We start from the raw sequence: 22,105 nt of genomic DNA on the forward strand, positions 1-22,105 counted from the left end.
CCAGCCATCAGCGTGATCTACGCACGTGCCTCTCATCTTATCTACATCCTCCGTGTAATCGATAATAAGTAATAACGGCCAAGAGCCTTGCAATTTGATAGATTCTGCCACCCAAACTTTTGATGCTATCCGCCTAATCGTACCACTTTCGCATCACTTATCATTGCATTCCAATGTAAATGCAATAAATGTAACCATTAAAAACGCAAAAATAAAGATTCTTCCCTTTGCTTTCTTCGCTTTTACAAACATATTATTATTAAAACAAAAGATTAGAAGTTTAAAAAAGTACCAATAAGTAAATCAGAAGACGATCAGAAGCATTTTTTTAAATTAAATTAAAAACCTGTATGTTTATTATTGCCCACAGATTTTCAAAAAAATTCTAATGAAAATTCAAATCAAACAAAATAATATATGACAAAAATATATAGGTGGAATTTCGGAAAACTATTTCTAAAAAGTGGTCTAATAATAATAAAAGTATTGCAAAATTTAAAGTTTGTAGACCCGGTCGTTTAAGCTAAATGTTGATTGGTCTGTTTTTTTTTCTGTTACATATTTAACCATTTCCATAACCAAGACGTCCTCTTATAGTCAAGAAAACTCGTGAAACAAAAGCAAACCTAATTGTAAATTCTTAAACTTAGATGCAAATCCAGAGGTATAAAAAAATCCTGAGCAACATTCTTTCACATGCCGCATTACATACTAAGGTATGGCTGTAATGCAGCGCATGTTAAGTCAGAGTGTTGTTCTTCACAGAGCGCTGAACTTTCGCGCGCAATAAAAAGCGAGCGGCTGGCCTTGACCGTGCGCACGCGCACGTCCCCTCAACTCGTAGCGACTAGCTTGATGATATTATCTGTTCGTACTTTCGTAGCAAAGAAACAATGTAGTTATTTGAAAATAGATAAATATTGTTTTTAAAATCTAATCGTCTATAGAATTACGTACTCGTTGATGAGTTTGCAATAATTCAAGTTCAATGTCCAAAATATTTTTATTGAAGTTGAGTTTGCACATTTATCTTGTTCAGTACTTTCAATTTTTAACACCTACAATAATTATGTTTTCTTTTAACATTTTACATAATAAGATAATATCCATTTCACTAGTAAAACTATAACCATGGCTTTAAGTTTGATGTTTTTGAATTCAATATTTCAACAAGTTAATAGATGTAACAGTATTTATTTCTTCTCTATTACCAGACGCGGGGTGAATCACATAAATCACATTTATCTATTTATATAAGATACGGAAAGTAATTCTATCTGTGCGGTCTTCAAAAATATCGAATGCGAATATTGCGAAGTGTGATAGTAGATACTTTCACTACAAAGTGCATAGTTAATAGCATGTGGTCCAAAAAAAGAAGTTGCAACCTCCTAAGACTAAAGACGTTTTCTAATCATTGCAAAAAAGATGTCATGTTTTAGGACTTCCAACTAATTTACAGAATTCAAAACTTCTACAAAGAGTTTTCTCTTTACAAGAGCACGTAAGTGAAATCTTTACAATATCTTCAATTGTAGAAAGTTCCTTAACATTTATAGAGAGATCCGCTTTATTGTAAATTATTATATATTTAGAAAACTATTAATTTGAAATGTTTAGATTTTACTGAGCAATATTGAAACGATGGTAACCATACACCGACAAGAGAGCGCAAATTCAGAACAAGGTCAAGAATTATCTCAAACTTGGGAACGGACAATGGACTTCCATTCGAAGTGCGGACCGTGGGAGTGATCTTAAAGACACCTAAATAAATGTACAATAGTAAGTAAAACTACATTAACTAAGTGACAACATTATTCAAGCTATCGGAGCAAAGGAACTTGATTCTTAACACGGTGGCATAGAAGAATAAATTAGTACTGTAGTTAAAAATAATAATAGTGAATTTACAGCGGTAGATCTAAGATTCAGTGAAACCAAAAATGGTATTCGTGTACATAAACTCAACTAACTAGTAACTAGTATCATAAAATGGGCATGACAAATGCTACACTTCGTAGTCCCCAAAACATAAAATATTATATGCAATGCAACACAACAATATTAAGACCAGTAAAAGATTGCTCTTTATTTAGATTAGTCTTTTGCTTCGCGACACTTTTAAATTCTCGAGAATAATTTTACACTTCACTGAGATATTGAATAATTAAAATCAGCAAAAAATGACTCATATTATAATAGTTTAAATAACTTTGTAATTGGCTAAATACATATAAATTGTAGTAGGAGATGAAGATTTTGTAGTGTTATGTAACAAGTACCTTTATAATGTGCAAATAGATTTATTAAATAAAAACTAGTTTTACCTACTCAAGTTCAAGTTTATCGCATGTTGATCGTGTTATCTATTTGATCGTAGGGTAGAGCAATCTAACTGTTACCATGATTACAAGCTATACCCTGAGACCTACTAGTCCTATCATCTCGTAACGGTTTTACCAACACTATCGTATTTTGCTTTTAAGTTTATCGTTGAAATGGAATCCTAAGTTATAACGTTTTCTTCTATAACTCTTACTTTAATCTACTCTCTAACCTATAATCATAGATTGAGGTTGAGGTGAATAAAGTAATATAAATGTACCTGCAGACTATGTATTTGCAATTTTATGCATGAACGTGAATAATGTTAATCGTCATTTAATTATTTGGATCCATGATTAAATTGAGACGAGAAAACTGATGGAATATAGTTTAGAACGCACTGGAAAAAATACATGAAAAATATGCCTGAAACAGATTTTCATAGGGATCTAGAACTAGACTAAATATTAGTAGCAAGTGGTACGTGAGAAAAACTCACATAGAATAAGTAATACCGATGCGGCATCAAGGTAATAAATTAACTCTAAGGCCTCGAACCGTTGCCAAGTACAAACGTGCCTGGAGGTCTAGCCGTAAGTTAGTGATTGCTCGCAATCGACATAACTTCCAACTACCAGTTAAATATAATGAGCTAACTTATCAGCTATCTAAAGATCTTTCCTTCCGCGTAACTCCGCGAAATTTATATAGGTAGCCAATAACAATGTATCCTCTTGAACGTGTTGAGAGAAATGATTAAAATTCTTGTAGAAGACTAAAGACAAAAGATTTAGATGTCGTACACTACCTTAGGATATACTCTAATTACGGAATGTATTGAAAGCTGTAACTAAATTATTATAAGGCAGAAAATATATTGAATAATAAAAAAATTACGATTGGATATAAAAGCGTCCTCTTTTTAATTTGCCGACATTCGAGGTACCAGTATCACTTCATGCAAGGTACAATCAAAAGGAATGGTTTTTTTAATTTTAATAGATCGCTATATTATACCTATTATTCTGTTTATAAAACGTGTGTATCTCCGTTCTGGTTCAATTATAATATTATCGAGAAATCGGCATAACGGTGCAGGTTGTAAATGTTTACTGTTTTCATATTTTATGTTCTGACACCTGTTACAATCGCCACACTGTCTAGTTGATTTTTCAACTTTCGTATCATTTTGATTTTTAGGTTTATTTTGGTTTATAAAATATTTAAAATAGCTGAACTGCGGTTCTAAGTTCTTATCTAAGATGAATAAGAATTATAGACTTAAATATATAAATATAATGAACAATATTTGGTAAAGACAAAAAGAAAATTACCAATAAAAATTATCATCTAATAAAAATAGGCCCAAATTTTACTGTAATACTTAACCAAAACAGAAGAACTCTGCGAATACGCTCAGATTAATTTTGTTTAAACAATGACACCTCAAAATTAAATACAAAAACTTTTAATCAGTATCAATTTTACGCCTCCAAGCAATTGTAATTGTGACTGTACAACCTGGTAGATGGTACAAGTTTTGTTGCGGTTTAATAACTCGTAAAACGCCAAGTGTGCTCATTTAAACGTATCACATTGCGTATCACTCTATTTAATTATGTCTAAACTCTCGGATATTTGCTCTGATGAGTGTGCTAGATTAACCTCAGAAGTATAGAGACAATAGAGTCAGGAATCACCTACTGAGAGCCTAAACCTTAGTTCGTTATCAAAAAGCTAGGGCGTGGTTGAAGGTAGAAAACAAAATAAAAGATTGTATAAGGAAATAAACTGTTTTATTCAGGGAAAAGTCCCTCCATATCAAAGTTTATCTTTACCATTAATTATTGCTTTATCATTATATAATTTATTATTTCCTTTAAGAAAAATCTACCGCCAGTTCGAAAAAGCATATCTACCGAGAGAAAGAACTGGCAAGAAAAAACTCGGCGGTGTCTATCCACAATTATTGAAAAATAGATACAACTATGGTATTACCATAACATATCCAACCCACATCGGGTATAAGCATAAACTATTACAAAGGAATACCAGTTGAATAACAAATTACACATTAAACAACATACATAGTATAACAATAGAAATATAAAATCAACAATATTCGTACCTGTAGGTATGTCACAGCTTCTTATTAAAAATAGGAAAATTAATGATTTCTACCGTCAAAGCAGAGCCATTTATAGGCTGGGATTAACTCCCACCCTCTGTATAAAAATATAGTGATACCATGTAAAGATTAAATTCAATAGAGTCAATAGAGTTTAAACTCTACTAAATTTATAAACTTTAAATACCACATTATACTCTATTTAAATCTACAATTACTTTATTTCTAAAATATAATAAAATCTTTATTATGTTTTGCCATGTAAGTACCATAGATTTGCCATTTATAATCTGTTAATTGTTCCATAACGTCTGTAGTATTTTTTCTATCATTTTGACGTGCCTCTGTTTACAAATAAAATGTCAATGGTTTAGAATTAATTCTTAAGCAAAATCTAAAGAGTTTAGTAGCAATTTCAAGAAATAAATAGCAACTCTAACCATTTATCTTATACGGCCAAACTGACAATTGCTTCGTTCTCGAAGCAACAAAATAAAAACAAACAATTCGTAAAGTAAATTTTTAACAACATCAAAACTTTTTTTTTTTTTTTTTTTTTTTTTTTCAAACAACATGTCTGTGGCTTCCAACAAAATTTAAAAAAACATTTTAAACATGTGTGTGACATACAAAATTACCACACAGTTTACTCTCAAAAATACAAGAAATATTTTTCTCGCCACAGCACATAAATGTTTCCAAACAAGATATCCTTTAACCCCATTGGTTTTAAACCAATATCAAAAAATATTTTTAACACCACTGGTATTAAAGCGATATTATAAAAATACTTTTCAACACCGTTGGTTCCAACGTTTTAAAGTATCATCTACAAAATATCCTTCAACACCATTGGTTTTAAGGCAACATCGTAAACCATCATAAAATTGTCCCTTAACACCATTGGTTTTGATCCATATATCACTATACAATTTTTCCATTGATCGAACATTTGATCAAAGTTTTAAATAAATTCCAATAAAATATAGAGATGAATATTAAACAAAGAAAAATTGCAACTGAACAAATTGTAAATTATCAGAATTTAAAATAATATGTTTCATAAAAAAGAACCATCAAAATGAAAAAGTTACAAAAATATTAATATTTCAAAATAAGTTAAATCATAAGAACTTTTTTTCAATTTCAAGTTAATAATTTTGCAAAAATAATAAAATACCATCGACTCTTACTCCTAAAGTACCAAAGTCAAAAACAAAGGGTAGGTATATAAAAAGTAATTATATGTAAGATATATCAAAACAAAACTAACTACTATGTTAGAAGAAGTAAAAATAATCAAAGAGTAAACTTATCTAATTATCGTTATTTACTTTCAAAAAACAATTCAATCTCTTTTTGTCTATCTGCAATCAGTCCTTGGACTATACAAAAACATTTGTTGCTTCCCACATCCAATGATGTGCCAACAACCTTCCTTTTTAAATAAATACCAAAACATTTTTCCACAATAAAATATAAAAATCCAAAAGATCGTAAATAAAAACATAAAGGTAGGTATCAAAAACTAAAATGTCAAAAAATACCACAAAAATAATTTACATTAAAAAGATCGTCAAAGAAGTAATCAATATCAAAAATAGTTAAACACTTCAAACATCAAAAACGTCAAAAAATCAAAAGTATTATTCAAACAAAACAACAAAATACGGCATTAAAAAATATTAAACACAAGTGGGTAGTCAATAATCTCTAAATTCCAATATTCTAAATTAAAGTTTCAGGTTTAACCATAGTCCACCACGCTGGCCAAGTGTGGATTGGCAGCTCCATTACATCACATTACGTAACGGTGGGTATATATAAAAAAACAATGACATCAAACAATCAGTAGCTACTAGACTTAGCGGCATAGCAACAGGATAAGACATCAGCAGCCTAACCTATCCTTATATAAAAACTACAAAAATAAACTCCAACAAAATTTCTTAATTATTGTAGGTAGGTATCACAAATCTTTCATCTCTACGTTTCGCGAGTGAGAACTCCGATGCAAAGTCAATAGCAAATTTACAAAAATGGCCACGCTAATCGCGTTTCTGATCAATGAATCATCAATATTTAACGAATGATGCAATATGTATTTCTGTATTGTTCTTAATTTGAAACAAAATTACAACAAAAAAAAATTTTTTTTTTCTTTTTTTTTTTGGTTCTTTTTTTCCTTCTTTTCTCTCTGTCATTATGTAACACATAAATAAATTATATACATCTATTCGGCCAACCTGAAAAGTACTTCGTTCTCGAAGTACTTACATAGGAAATGCCTCAAGAACATAACTAAAAAAAAAGTAAGATGACTCATCACTCGTAAAACAATATTCAATGATTCAATGTCAACATCACTATCATATAAATTACGAATATACGGCTAGACGTCAGACGTAAATTAAAATAGAACACAAATTAATCATCAGTAAATATTTACTGACAAACTTGCTTTAGTTTTTCACCGCTCGGTCAGTCTGACATTTAACCACATTTTATCGTATGATCATTTAATAAAAATTTCATACCAACTAACTACCTGCAAATTTTTAACATTAATTTACGTAATATCGATTTGTGTTACTAGCTGGGACATCATGCGATTAAACACCTTCAAACATTAATCTGAGTCATTGAAACAGAACATCTATACTGAACACAAAATTACCCGCAAAAATTTTATTTATTTAGTACCCACATCTTTATTTCTATAATACAATTAGTTTTAAAACAAATAAAATGACGACAGGTACTATGAAACTGTGTTACTACATTACACAGAGTATTAATAGGTCCATGATTACGCAATAAAACTTTCTAAGGCCTACCTGCCTGAAAAATTGTCTTGCAAAAAAGTTTTAATTCACTTTCACTTTTTTTTCATACCATATTTTCATATTAAGATTTCCAGATTTAGGGTATCCAATGTCCATTGTGGTACCTCTCGTGGACGTCAGTCATCACAACGCCTGTTGGAACATCTTTGATGGCTTTTCACAAAGCCATCCGAATTCGCCGGTATTTCTGAAACTTGTACAAACTGCATTAGAAAAGGCACAATTCAGCCATATCGTATCCCACTTCTGATGCTAGATTAACCTCAGAAGTATAGAGACAATAGAGTCAGGAATCACCTACTGAGAGCCTAAACCTTAGTTCGTTATCAAAAAGCTAGGGCGTGGTTGAAGGTAGAAAACAAAATAAAAGATTGTATAAGGAAATAAACTGTTTTATTCAGGGAAAAGTCCCTCCATATCAAAGTTTATCTTTACCATTAATTATTGCTTTATCATTATATAATTTATTATTTCCTTTAAGAAAAATCTACCGCCAGTTCGAAAAAGCATATCTACCGAGAGAAAGAACTGGCAAGAAAAAACTCGGCGGTGTCTATCCACAATTATTGAAAAATAGATACAACTATGGTATTACCATAACATATCCAACCCACATCGGGTATAAGCATAAACTATTACAAAGGAATACCAGTTGAATAACAAATTACACATTAAACAACATACATAGTATAACAATAGAAATATAAAATCAACAATATTCGTACCTGTAGGTATGTCACAGCTTCTTATTAAAAATAGGAAAATTAATGATTTCTACCGTCAAAGCAGAGCCATTTATAGGCTGGGATTAACTCCCACCCTCTGTATAAAAATATAGTGATACCATGTAAAGATTAAATTCAATAGAGTCAATAGAGTTTAAACTCTACTAAATTTATAAACTTTAAATACCACATTATACTCTATTTAAATCTACAATTACTTTATTTCTAAAATATAATAAAATCTTTATTATGTTTTGCCATGTAAGTACCATAGATTTGCCATTTATAATCTGTTAATTGTTCCATAACGTCTGTAGTATTTTTTCTATCATTTTGACGTGCCTCTGTTTACAAATAAAATGTCAATGGTTTAGAATTAATTCTTAAGCAAAATCTAAAGAGTTTAGTAGCAATTTCAAGAAATAAATAGCAACTCTAACCATTTATCTTATAAGTGCAAGAATATAAGTGTATCAAAGTCTGGTTTACTTTGTGAATTTACTGCCAGCGATGCTTAAATTCTAATATTACCAAAGCAAGATATACAATAAGTAATTTATGGCTAATTTATTCCGCGATATTTCCAATATGGTTAAAAATCCAAATCCGAATTTTTTTAACGCTTTAAACTAGCATTTTCATGCATATTTAGTTCAATATGAAAAAAGAGTTTTTAAGAGAATAATTTCTAAAATTTCTTCTTTTAGAATTTGATATAATCATTAAAATGTTTTGGATCTGTGTCAAATTGTATGTGCAAAGACGGAAAAGAAAATAAGAGCAACGCTTAAGTTATTTTTACAAAAGAAAGCAATCAGTAAATAATATATTCCAAATTAATTTGGAAAAAGTTTTGCGGATAAGATTATATTTCGGTGGTAGTTTTTATATTGCTTTTTTGTCAAGCTGTATTTGATCCTCATCCATGAGAAGATAAAACGCGTAGCTATTGCAAATTACACTGAAACCCCTTATACGACAAGCAATTTAAACATCATTAGGGACGGTCTGTCGTGGGACAAAAACCTACTAAATTATCTATCCAATTAAATACTTGGTAGCTGAGGCTTCAGAGGCGACGCTGTGTAGTTAAAGCGTTCTCACGAGCTTGCGGTTCAATCTAAGTAATGCTGTTACATTTTATAACGTACTTCCTACATTAATATCGCTAACTTTAAGTATTACTGCTCCAACAGCGGATTACAGTGCTTTTAGATTAGTATTGTAGAAGTTCCATTAGTAGTCAAAGTAAATTAAGAATTTCTAATCGATGCCTTAACAATTAAATGGTTTAACGTCGTCTACCAACGTTATTGAAGTTAATCAGATCTAAACTAAAACTATCATCGCATTCACAGACTTGCATATTTATTATTTACAGGTATCTCAGAATCTCCTGAGTCCTGAGATAGAATGAATGCTTTCTCACGATGTATTTATTCACCGAGGAACATGAACACAATCATTAACGATCATATAAGTTTTCATAGAAAACTCGAGGGTCCAGATTCTTTAGTTCTTAATATAAGCGTACCTACATATTCATTTTCACCAGACTATCACTGATCATAACTTGTACAAAAATCAATTGACAGCATACAGGTGGGTGTATAAATCCCATTTGCAATATCCCGAATGTATATTAATGGGATTATTCAAACAACAACCCATTGTTTTCCAGGAAGCAATTCAAACGAGGAAATAGCCACCGTAACGGATGTTACATTACATCATTTGTTTAGATAATCGCCAATCACAATGTCAAAATTAACAAAAGTCATCTAGCAGACAAAAGAATTATGGAGTATGAACAAGACAATGAGCATAGATAACATAAAACACTTGTCCATTTTAAAGATGCTAACGAAAAAATGGTGAGAAATGGAAAACGAAAAGCAGAGATAAAAAATGTTTAGGGTCGCAGAATGAACAAAGGTTTTAATTAAGTGAAATGAACATGTACATGAAAATAATTAAGCTTTCTTTACTATACTATAGCTGTTATTACTTGAGTACAAACTTGATATTTACATAATATTACTGGAGCCGTGTAAAGAATTCGATAATTACTACATTTTCAATCAACTTTTGTACAATTATTTTTGATTGTTACATTTTCAGAATATGTAGGTATGTGATATGAGGAATAGCTTTTAGCTTCTAGACATTAATGTTTTTCAGCGTCTATTTTAAATTTATGGATCCATGTTCATACATTTAATTCCTTTTATAGCTAGCAATTATTTATACGTCTTCAATCTAAATCTTGCGAGAATCTCTGGGACTTCATTAGTCATTAAATAATCTTGATAGATGTTAGTATGAAGATTATAACGTTACAAACTTTAATCTCGCATGCGATGTTCGAAGTGTCGCTAATAGCATATAAGCCAAACAGTGTATTTAATCAGTTAATAAGGCTTCTATGTCAGAACTAATGCACAAACCAGTTATAAACGGGCCCCGACAGTAATCGACGAAGTTACTCGTTTAATACGAGCTCGATAATTTACTTACTAAAAGCCTGCTTTATGAATAATAACGGAACATTTACGTCATCTCTATATATAAAAATGAATCGCTAAATGTGTTGCTAATCTCGAGAACAGCTGAACCGATTTCGCTAATTCTTTTTTTATAATATTCCTTGAAGTACGAGGATGGTTCTTACGGAGAGAAAAATTTAAAAAATTAGAATCGACTGCTAAGCGGTACGAAGTTCGCCGGGTCAGCTAGTTTTACATATTAATTTGTTTTGTATTTTAAACGCTTATATTGACAACAGTAAAATTGTTTGTAATTTAATAATATTTAACATGAACAACCTATGATATTATATAGGACGCTTATTAAATATCAACAAGGTAATTTTTTACTAGATGATGATGCCCGTGATTTCATTAGGTTTTAAAAAATCTCGTGGGAGTGGTTTTCCGGGATAAAAATAGCCTATATCTATACCCTGGATGCTAGCTATCCCTGTACTTTTATCAAAATCGTTGAAACGGATCGGCCCAGTAAAGCTTGCAGACAGACGGACGGACAAAACAGATAGACATACACTTTCTTATTTATATTATTATAGTACGGATATGGTCTTTCATTTGAGGTACGCTTAGTAAAAAATGTTAAAAAAACACAAGTCGAAATTTTCGTAAAATAAAAAACGAAAATAAAAAAAAACATGATTAAAGCTAAGATTACAAATTAAGAAATCAACTTTTTCAAAGAGCAAATGATATGCAAAACAAATTGATACTAAACGAAACATAACAATTCAATTAATAAATCTTCCAGTTAAATAACTTTTTATGCCACTGTGCCAGCAGACACTTTCTCAACATTTGGCACCGTATAAGGCACGCTCGATCGCTAGAAAATATTTATTGTAATTTGTAAAATATCGCAGGTATCTGAGAAGGCGGACAGGAATGATAAAGGGGGCAAATAAATATCATAATCCGATATGGTTAGCTATAATCGATTTACTTTCGCCCGATCGATTCATATCGCAAAAAGTAGCCAAGCGGGCGCTCAATCTTGTTGTTTCCTTTGCAAGGTTTCCTGTTGGGTACAAAACATCACCATTTTGCAACGCCTCCAACATACTCGGTGGGATCTGAGAAGGAATGTGCTCTTGTGTTCGGTCGGGTTACATTTCATTCACCGCAAGCTATGTGATTGAACTCTGATTGCGTGTATCCTTGAGAACTAGTTGCATAAACTGCTGCAGAATAGTCACAGTCAGTATGTGAACAATAGGTTATATAAGCTCTATGTATTCCTGACATTGATTTAATCAAGGCTTCAATTTCTGTTAATTAATAAACAAAGTGAAGTGGCAGTGAAGCTGCCACAGAACCGATGGTCGCTGGCGCAGACGTTTTCTGGAGTGGAGACCGCGTATCGGCAAGCGCAGTGTGGGACGACCTCCAACCCGCTGGACTAACGACCTTAAGAAGGTAGCGGGAAGTGTGTGGATGAGGAAGGTGGCGCGCTCTTGGGAAGGCCTATGTCCAGCAGTGGACGCAAACAGGCTGATTGATTGATTGATAATAAACAAAAAATATCTAAAATATAGCAAAAATACTAAGTAAATAGGTACCTATTAAGTAAGGCCGGCAACGCATCGGCAGTTCCTCTGGTGCTGCAATTGTTCATGGGCGGCGGTAATCACTTAACATCAGGTGACCCGCCTGCTCGTTTGTTTGCTATATCTATTTTAAAAAAGACCAGAGTGAACTAGAGTGAGGGAAGTCTCGGATTGATCCTGAATCGACGATATGTCAAATATTAGGCTTAATCAAAGAAAAATAGGGCTACTTTAGGGGCTAACTGCGTCAAATGTCGCCTGCCAGTGACGTCGAAGCCTCGATGTTTTGTTAGAAGGTCTTTAACTGTCGTGAACTGTGGTAAGACCACATCGAAGTTCATTCCCATACTTAAATAAATATAACTGATAAGAGTTAAACTTAAAAAGTAAACCAACAATAATGGTAGCAAGCCTATGCGGTTAAAAATGTCTCAGTGTGTTTTATCTATGCGGCGATTTAGATTTAGGAATATTATAGAGAAAATATCATCAATTAACTCGTAATTAACACTAACGATGCGGTGGACAAAGTAACTATGGTAATCCACAATCTTGAAAAAAGTCTGCGGTTAGTATTACTTCATAGTCAATTTGATTATGTAATGTGAAATATCATCTAAAACTTGAACGAACTAAGTGAGTAGGCACTACAAGAGATAATGAAATAGTATCAATTTATTCTTAAATAGTTATAGTACTAAATAAAGACTCAGAGATCGAATGAACTTTCGGGAAACAACCAGAAATAATTATGTACACCTTGATACAATAAAAGAAGCCAATCATAATTTTCGTCAAAAATCTACATTTTTGAAGCCATTATATGTACTATATCAACGAAAAATTGAATTTGGGCTTTCGATTAAAAATTTACGATTTTTAGATATTATCCGTCCCCACACCGAATCGAACAATTCCACACTTCTACACTATAATTATAAAGAGGAAAGATTTGTATTTTTGTATGTTTGTAACAAATAAACTCAAAAACTACTGGACCGATTTCAAAAAATCTTTTACCATTAGAAGTTACGTTATTCTAGAGTGACACACAGGCTATATTTTTTTGATTAGAGATCCATACGAAACTCGTAATAAGCTACGGGCTACCCGTGCGAAGCCGGGGAGGGTCGCTAGTCATAAAGAAAAAGATCAAAAATCAAACAAGTCTTATAAGTTGTAACATAACGGAACTGTGTGCTGAAACACTGATCGGTACAAGCAGTAAATCTTTATGTATCTTACACGGATCCGAACGAGGCGTTCTTCGGTCGCTGTGTGTGTGTGGTCGAATCATAAATTTCGATTACGAGCCCTCGCGGGTGCAGTGTGCACGCACACGAGTTCAGGCTTCACAGTCGCAACGATTTAGAGTGAGATCTATAGAGCGCTCTCTGACTTTGCTTAGACTTAAGACAGAGTTAAAACGAGACAGATGTAGGTATATCTATCTCTCACATAAATCTGTCTCGTGTTAACTCAATCTTAAGTCTGAGCAAAGTCAAAGTGCGCTCTATAGATTTCAGCCTTAGAGTGAAGCCACACCACACGAGTAGGCCACACGATGGCGGTGCGTCGCCTGAGCGGTGCCTCCTACATAGAAATTTCTGTACACATGATGCGTTACGACGCGCGACGTCTTGCGACGCCGCGCACGCGCAACGGACTTGGGAGCAGAGAGACGAGGCAAAGCGGTGGCCCGTGCAGCGCCGCAACGCACCGGAAACGCATTGTGTGGCTTCAGCCTTCCCCAAGCCCCTTCCAAAATTCCTATCCTATACTACTTGGAATTGGCAGCTGTGCGGACCACCACGTTAACCGGTGTCGATCTATTACGATCGCCACCATCTACCACTGCCGTCCAATACACATTGCCAACCAACCCAATTTGCTTTTAAGGGTTCCGTACCCGAATGATGCCAACGGGACCTACAAAGCCTCCGCTGTCCGTGTCCGTCCATCCGTCCGTCTGCCAGCGGGCAGTATCTCGTGAACCATAACAGATAGAGATCTGAAATTTTCATATAATGTGTATTTTTATTGCCGCTATGCAGCTATAAAAACAAATTACATATATTAAAAATATCAAACTGCCATCATGAAAATATAAAAAAAATATAATTTTTACGGAACCCTTCCTGTGCGAGTCTGACTCGCACTTGATCGATTTTATAGGTGGTCAGAGTTTTATGCAAGCACAGCCGCGCCTGTAATGCAATATTGTAAATGACAAATACATACAGTTAACGTTAATATTGAAAAAAAAACTAAAAATATTAGACCCTCTGGTAAACCATGCCTCGAAATTTTAAGTTAAAAAAACTTTTCTGAACAATCCTTCATTTTGCCGTCTGATTTGTAATAGTTAAGCGTGCCTCTTTATTGGATCAGTAATGATCCTTGACCAGACTATTTCAAACGCTAGGTTGAAAATAAAAGGTTTCATTTCTTTGTATTCAGATTCCAATATGATCTGTTTTAGCACAGGTTTATTGATCTTGGTAATAAAATAAGATAGACCTCAGTAAGAATAAATTTTCAGCAATTCATTTCGTACGAAACCGGGACGGGTCAGCTAGTATGTATAATAATAATGTTTTGCACTCAAAACTAATTAAACTATATAAATTAGTATTGTTATTGCTAAACAATTTCGTTGCAATGACAAAATCATAAGTCATCAGATAACATAATTAGGTCACGCTGATCACTACGCCCTTAGGTATTACAGTCACAGTATGGCCACAATTATCTAATCTGAACAAATTGCCTAAGCAAAGAAAGATAAAACAATGTCGCAAACCCACACAACTCCGTAAATGAAGTTGTTGGACAAAACAGTATGAAAGAGTTTCTCATATTTTTCAAGATCATTTTGCGAATATTATGTAGTCACGATCACGACTTCTTTGTAGTGTTGTACCTACTTCTCTCAAAATCTTTCTTATATCGAATCCTTGCCTATTACAAATTTTATATCATAAGTTCCCTTAACTAAACGCTTCCAATCACACATGTGATGTGAATTATCATATATTATTAAAAAATAAGAAGCAGTAAATATTATATTAATTTCATTCCAAATTTCAGCCAAATCCGTCCATTAGTTCTCGCGTGAAAGAGTAACTAATATACACACATACACACTTTCACACATACAATCTTTCGCATTTATAACATTAGTGTGATCATCGACAAAAATGTCTTCAGTGTCACTCAAAGTGGACATCACTAAACTATTTTGCTCTTATGTTGTACTTATATGCTGTGCGCGTTATTGTTTGCGCAGACATGAAAGGAGCACCGCTGTCACTCTGCGGTCTGTTCCCAGCGTCCACTCACCACTGCACATTAGTATGTGCCATATTAAGGTATATCGCTCCAACAAAGCCAGTACAAAATGCGGGAACTCTTAGATATTCTGGGATAAAAAGTAGCCTATAAATAATATATTATGTTAAGGCAGGGTATAAGATATCTCCATTCCAAATTTCAGCTTAATCCGTCCAGTAGTTTTTGCGTGAAAGAGTAACAAACACACACACACACACATACAATCTTTCGCATTTATAACATTAGTGTGATCATCGACAAAAATGTCTTGAGTGTCACTCAAAGTGCACATCACTAAACTATTTTGCTCTTATGTTGTACTTTTGCTGTGCGCGTTATATTGTTTGCGCAGACATGAAAGGAGATCCGCTGTCACTCTGCGGTCTGTTCCCAGCGTCCACTCACCACTGCACATTAGTATGTGCCATATGTGCCTGTGATATTTAATAATGAACGTTTTCTTACCTACCTACATTATATAAATGATTGCGTTTTTTACCTATTATGTACATTAAGTCTAAAATACTTTTTAATGTATAGTAAGTTTAAAATAACCCACATTTAGCTTAATGTTGTTAGTTTATATTAAGTAATTGTTAGTTAGCTGTTAAGTATTAAGTATAACAATAAATTAATGTTACGTGTAGGTACCTATCGACTGTCGACGGCACTGGTGTACGGAAAAACTTATTTAAAGTTTATGAATGCACCAAACTTGTTGTAACCTGCAAATATTCTTCTTTAATAAATAAATAAATACAATACAAAATACAATACAATATTTAGGTATCGCTCCAACAAAGCCAGTACCAAATTGAGACTTTACCAGTACAAAATGCGATACAAAATACTCTTAGATATTCTGGGATAAAAAGTAGCCTATAAATAATATATTATGTTAAGGCAGGGTATAAGATATCTCCATTCCAAATTTCAGCTGAATCCGTCCAGTAGTTTTTGCGTGAAAGAGTAACAAACACACACACACACACATACAATCTTTCGCATTTATAACATTAGTGTGATCATCGACAAAAATGTCTTCAGTGTCACTCAAAGTGGACATCACTAAACTATTTTGCTCTTATGTTGTACTTATATGCTGTGCGCGTTATTGTTTGCGCAGACATGAAAGGAGATCCGCTGTCACTCTGCGGTCTGTTCCCAGCGTCCACTCACCACTACACATTAGCATGTGCCATATTTAGGTATCGCTCCAACAAAGCCAGTACCAAATTGAGACTTACCTCGTATTCTGATTTGAATTTTTCTCTGCTGCTGTCATCTGTAACAAAATATAAAGTCTTTTAAAACTTATAATACGGTGACGGTGTGCGTTGCGCCTAAGACTGAAACAGCTTAGCTGACTATTGTTTAGATACATATTACTGTATCCACATAGCTAGCAATTCTATCAAATTATCTTATTTAATGTTACAGGTATAGCCCGTTACAGTCTACTAACTAGGCATTCTTCGGTAGATGGTAGATTTCCTCCGAGGTCACCGACCCGTGGAGACAATTTCACGGTGGAATATAAATGTCTTTTGAATCAAGAAAACTCTATATTTATTTAGAAAATTTCAAATATCAAACCTTCTTATGATAAAACTAGCTCATGCTCGCGACTTCCTCCGCGTGGATTACACAAATTTATTCTACCCCCTTAGATGTTGAATTTTCAAAAATCCTTTCTTAGCGGATGTCTACGTCAAATTAGCTATCTGCATGCCAAATTCCACCCGATCCGTCCAGTAGTTTGAGCTGTGCGTTGATAGATCAGTCAGTCAGTCAGTCAATAAGTCAGTCACCTTTTCCTTTTATATAATACTAGCTGATCCCCGCGGCTTCGCCCGCGTAGATTTAGGTTTTTAAAGATCCCGTATAGCCTATGTCACTCAGGAATAATGTAGCTTTCTACTGGTGAAAGAATTTTTAAAATCGGTTCAGTAGTTCTAAAGATTACCCCCTACAAACAAACTTAACGACATTACCTCTTTATATAATACAACGGGCCGTGCAGCAGAAATCGTAATATTTTAATTTCGCCATAACTTCAAAACCAAACGTCCAATTTTAATCATTCAAAGACCAAATATTATCTCCATAAACTGTTCTTAGTGATGAAATCATTTATTTTGATAAGGATTAATAGCATGAGTAAAATAAACGCGTTTAAATGTAGTCCAAAAAAAATTCAAGATTTTTAAATAAAAAAATGGTTGCTGTGCCTCACTCGACATAGATGGGTATAGTGTGTCGCGGACTTTTTTGTAGATATTTATAAGATCTACAATTAATTAGAACATTTTATGGTTCTATCTTTTATAGTTTAGGCAGCGTACGCAAAATAAGTAACTTTTCTGGTTGATTTTTTACACCTTGTGTCCGAAAAACCCAAATATCTTACGGAACCCTATTTTTTCCAAAATAAAATATAGCCTATGTTACTCGTGGATAATGTAGCTTTCGAATGGTGAAAGAATTTTTAAAATCGGTCCAGTAGTTTTTGAGCCTATTCAGTACAAACAAACAAACAAACAAACAAACAAACAAACAAACAAACAAAGTTTTCCTCTTTATAATATTATAGTGTAGATAAAAAAGAAGATCAAGTACAGTTGATGTTCTGACTTCTGACAGATAAAACTTCGCATCTATTTAAACATAAATGGAGCTGTTACTAAAAGTGGAAAATTTAGGAGTGGTGCGCGGAATTACGAACTTATTGACAAAATGTGCGTTAAACTATGACACTCCCCAGGGGCAAATCTAATGCCCACTCTTCACTCGAGCGCGAACGCGAATCACCTCGTGAAAACTCTTAAACCATTCATGAACGGTAGAAAATACCCAGTGGCGTGCACATGAGTTCAAGCCAGGGTATGCATTTAGGTATGAACTTATTTTACGGCAGGTTATAATGAAAAATAAGCATTGATTTATTACAATGAGGGTAAGCAGTGCGTTTATGCCTCTATAAGCTGCACGCCACTGAAAATACCTACTTACCTATCACACTGTTGCTCGTACCGTTAAATAAATCCATACTTCCATACTAATATCCATACATACTAATATTATAAACGCGAAAATGTGTCTGTCTGTCTGCTAGACTTTCACGGCCATTCAACCGATTTTGACGAAATTTGGTACAGAGATAGCTTGCATCCCGGGGAAGGACATAGGCTATTTATACCGGAAAATTAAAGAGTTGCTACAGGATTTTTAAAAACCTTAATCCACGCGGACGAAGTCGCGGGCATGATCTAGTTCAGATTGTAATTTAGGTTCCGATGGGGCTGGCGTGTCCGTGTCGGATAAAAGTCCCATAAAAAGAAAGATAAAAAACAAGCCCGCATTTACTTACCATTTATTTATTTTGTTTTGTTTTTAATATTCTCAAAATAACCATCGGCCCAGATTCGAACAAAGGACCCAAAGTCCAAACCAAGCATAAATACACAAAATACTGCCTTACATTCATTAACCTTTCTTTACCGACATGGTCGCCTGCAAAGATGCCTTTACTCATTTAACAAAACAAACCGCACGGTTTCGCACATGCAAATAAGTATCAAGATTTATTTAACAGTGACAGTGTATTTGCGGAGGGCGTTCACCCTCGCACACGCGTGACATAACGATACAGATGAGCATTACGGCCTTTTAAAGCTGATCACACACTAGGGACGAGCCCCAAACAGACGCATTATTCTACTCATGTGCACATAGCACGGCCACGGCATAGCCAATCTCAACGGAAAGTAGCCAACTATGAAAATTATAAAAAGGTAAAGTTTGTAAGTTCGTTTGTAGGGGGTAATCTCTGGAACTACTGAACTGATTTTGAAAATTCTTCCAATAGTTACATTATTCTCTAGTGACATGCTAGCAAGGCATGTTTTATTTCAAAAAAAAATTAGAGATCCCTACGAAAATTGTAATGAGCTACCCGTGCGAAGCCGTGGCGGGTCGCTAGTAAGTTTATAAGTGCGTGCCATCAGGCACGCACTCTCTATTGCCACACATTCAAAGTAAGATGGGACGAAGAGTGATTAGGCAGAGGACCAATGGCTTTACGTGCTATCCAAGGCACGGAGGTATACCTACCACCTCCGACTTCCCAACTAGAAATCCGCATTCGCACGTTCAGCAAATCTGCGACAAGCTTAACATAAAGGTCTCCGCCCACTACACGTGTTCGAGGCATAAAGCGAACTAAACGTCTAAAATGTCAGTTCCCTGTTAACGCCCACAAAGCTAATCAAAACGATTCATTTAACCATGAATCAAGTGTTTTTATAATGAACGCCGTTAGTATATTTTTAGCAAACAGTTTTATGATTAAACTAATTATTGATTATACTAAGTTAGTAGGTAATAACTCATTACAAAACATAGATAGGTATACATGAAATTAAATGGCGATCTTTTTTCAATTGCAGGTTTATTATTTTCTAGCACGTTAATAACTAAGTATTTATTGATCTAGGTTTCTCAATTTTTCCGAATCAACTAATCTCCTCATGATTAGTCTATTGGCAGAGTTTTATACTATATAATTATTCTAGATACCTACATGTACAATCGGTGTCAACCTTAAAGTTTCTGGACACTAAACATCGTTAGTATGCTATGGTCGTGTTTAGTGTCTTTACACTTTAGAACGAAGATTCAACAACTTAGGAAACGAAAATCCGTTACATATTTTAGTATTTAAGAACTGTACATAGGGTGACCATCCACACTTCCAAAAAAATAGGGCCACTTCTATTGAAATTAAATATCGTTTATTCGTTAATACACTTATTTAACATTTACTTTAAAAAAACCGGCCAAGTGCGAGTCAGGGTCGCGTAATGAGGGTTCCGTACTAGAGTCGTATTTTTTCGACATTTTGCAGGATAATTCAAAAACTATGATACATAAAAATAAATAAAAATTTGTTTTAGAATGCACAGGTGAAGACCTTTCATATGATATCCCACTTGATATAGTTGTATTGCTTAGAAAATTGAAAATACTAATTATTAGTTCATGACCACAATTTAATTTTTTTTGTGTGATGTAACCACAAATTCACGGTTTTCAGATTTTTCCCCAAATGCCAGCTATAAAATCTACCTACAGACCTGCCAAATTTCGTGATTCTAGGTCAACGGGAAGTATCCTGAATGTTTCTTGACTGACAGACAGACAGACAGACAGACAGACAACAAAGTGATCCTATGAGGGTTTCGTTTTTCCTTTTGAGGTACGGAACCCTAAAAATATAGAAAAATCTTAGCCAAAATGGAGAGATACTTAACAAGTTTGTAAAGAATTTAATTGCAATAAAATGACAATTTTAAACAGCAATATTTTATCATAATATTACACCTATCGATTGAATAAACATTATTAGAACAAAAAACTTCATTTAAAAAATAAAAAAAACTTCTCGGTAGGAAAGGCATTCCGAACCAGTGGTAGATGCGTAAGTACTTGTAAAAGTTTATTCGAATAAAAAAGATTTTTATTTTATTTTTATTTTTATAACAATTATACGTCCGCACGGATTCCGATTTCGGGATAAATAGCTACCTAGATCCGGTCAAATCCGGCAGTTTGGTAATCCTAATCGAGAACTGTTACGCGATGTAATTTGTGTAATCGCATCAAATCGTTATGCCGGTGAATTTCGTTGATTTGTAGTTCAATGCTCTTGCTAAGCATCATCCAAACCTGTGTGACTAAATTGACCCCACAATATTTAATGGCACCATCAGGGTTGGAAAAATAGTAGATTGTACAACAAGGGCATAAAATGGGTTTTATGACCGAGTTATACACTCGGCTTTTCACTTCGATTGTAAGGAAATGAAACAATTATAATATTATACGTCCTACATGACTAAAGTGAAATTCTAGCCATTTTGTAATGAGGTCATAAGTGCAAAATGTTACTGGCATTATAGAAATTGCATAATTACAACTTTTTTGTGACATATTATATGTGTCATTAGATAGCTTTTTGTTTACCTATAAACCACAATAAACACTTTATGTACAAGAGCATGAAAAGCAGTTTTAGTCCGCTTACAACCAGCATAAAGAAAAACTTTACGAGCATGAGAAGTGAAAAGGAGCTTTTTTTTTAAATAATACAATTTTTGTTTAAAATAATATGATTAAAATATATTTTAAACTGGTTTTTTTGCCGCATAAAAGTGACTACTAGGTATGCGAATAGATTCACGTCGTCGTCGTCGTCGTGGTCACCTACACATTGCATCCCATCCCGCACCCCGCGTTCATGACGCGCAGGTGTGGCCATAGCCTAACTCATAGCTAAGCTGATATCTAACTTACAAGTTTAACGGTTATGTTCTACGAAGTTAACGTGATTTCTCGTTGCACTTTCTTACCAAATTAAATTAATTATTTATTTATGCGCATTTTAAGTATTTTAGAGCCTTGACTGTGCATTTTTGGACACAAACTTTTAACTTTAATTAGTGCGAAACGATTACTAGTTACTCTTTCTCTACTGTTAAAAATAAATTAGATACATACAAATGTTGTCCGCAACGTTCCCGCTTCGTAGCAGCTTTGGTCGCGCAGGTTTGGATGATGCTTAACAAAATTGGCTAAAGTGAAAAATTGCTCT

General features: G+C 33.8%; 1 protein-coding gene across 5 annotated transcripts in view; it reads right to left on the minus strand.

Annotated features, from left to right (window-relative positions):
• spir (spire type actin nucleation factor) overlaps window positions 1–22,105 on the minus strand; it is a 216,556-nt gene that overhangs the window by 134,888 nt on the left and 59,563 nt on the right. For all 5 annotated transcript variants that reach the window (XM_069499919.1, XM_069499912.1, XM_069499916.1 and 2 more), the window contains exon 2: window positions 16,701–16,738. In XM_069499919.1, coding sequence (XP_069356020.1) covers window positions 16,701–16,738 — 38 coding nt within the window. The remainder of the gene's footprint in view (window positions 1–16,700; window positions 16,739–22,105) is intronic.

Source organism: Maniola hyperantus, chromosome 1 (genome assembly GCF_902806685.2).
Source record: "Maniola hyperantus chromosome 1, iAphHyp1.2, whole genome shotgun sequence".
NCBI classification, from domain to species: domain Eukaryota; kingdom Metazoa; phylum Arthropoda; class Insecta; order Lepidoptera; family Nymphalidae; genus Maniola; species Maniola hyperantus.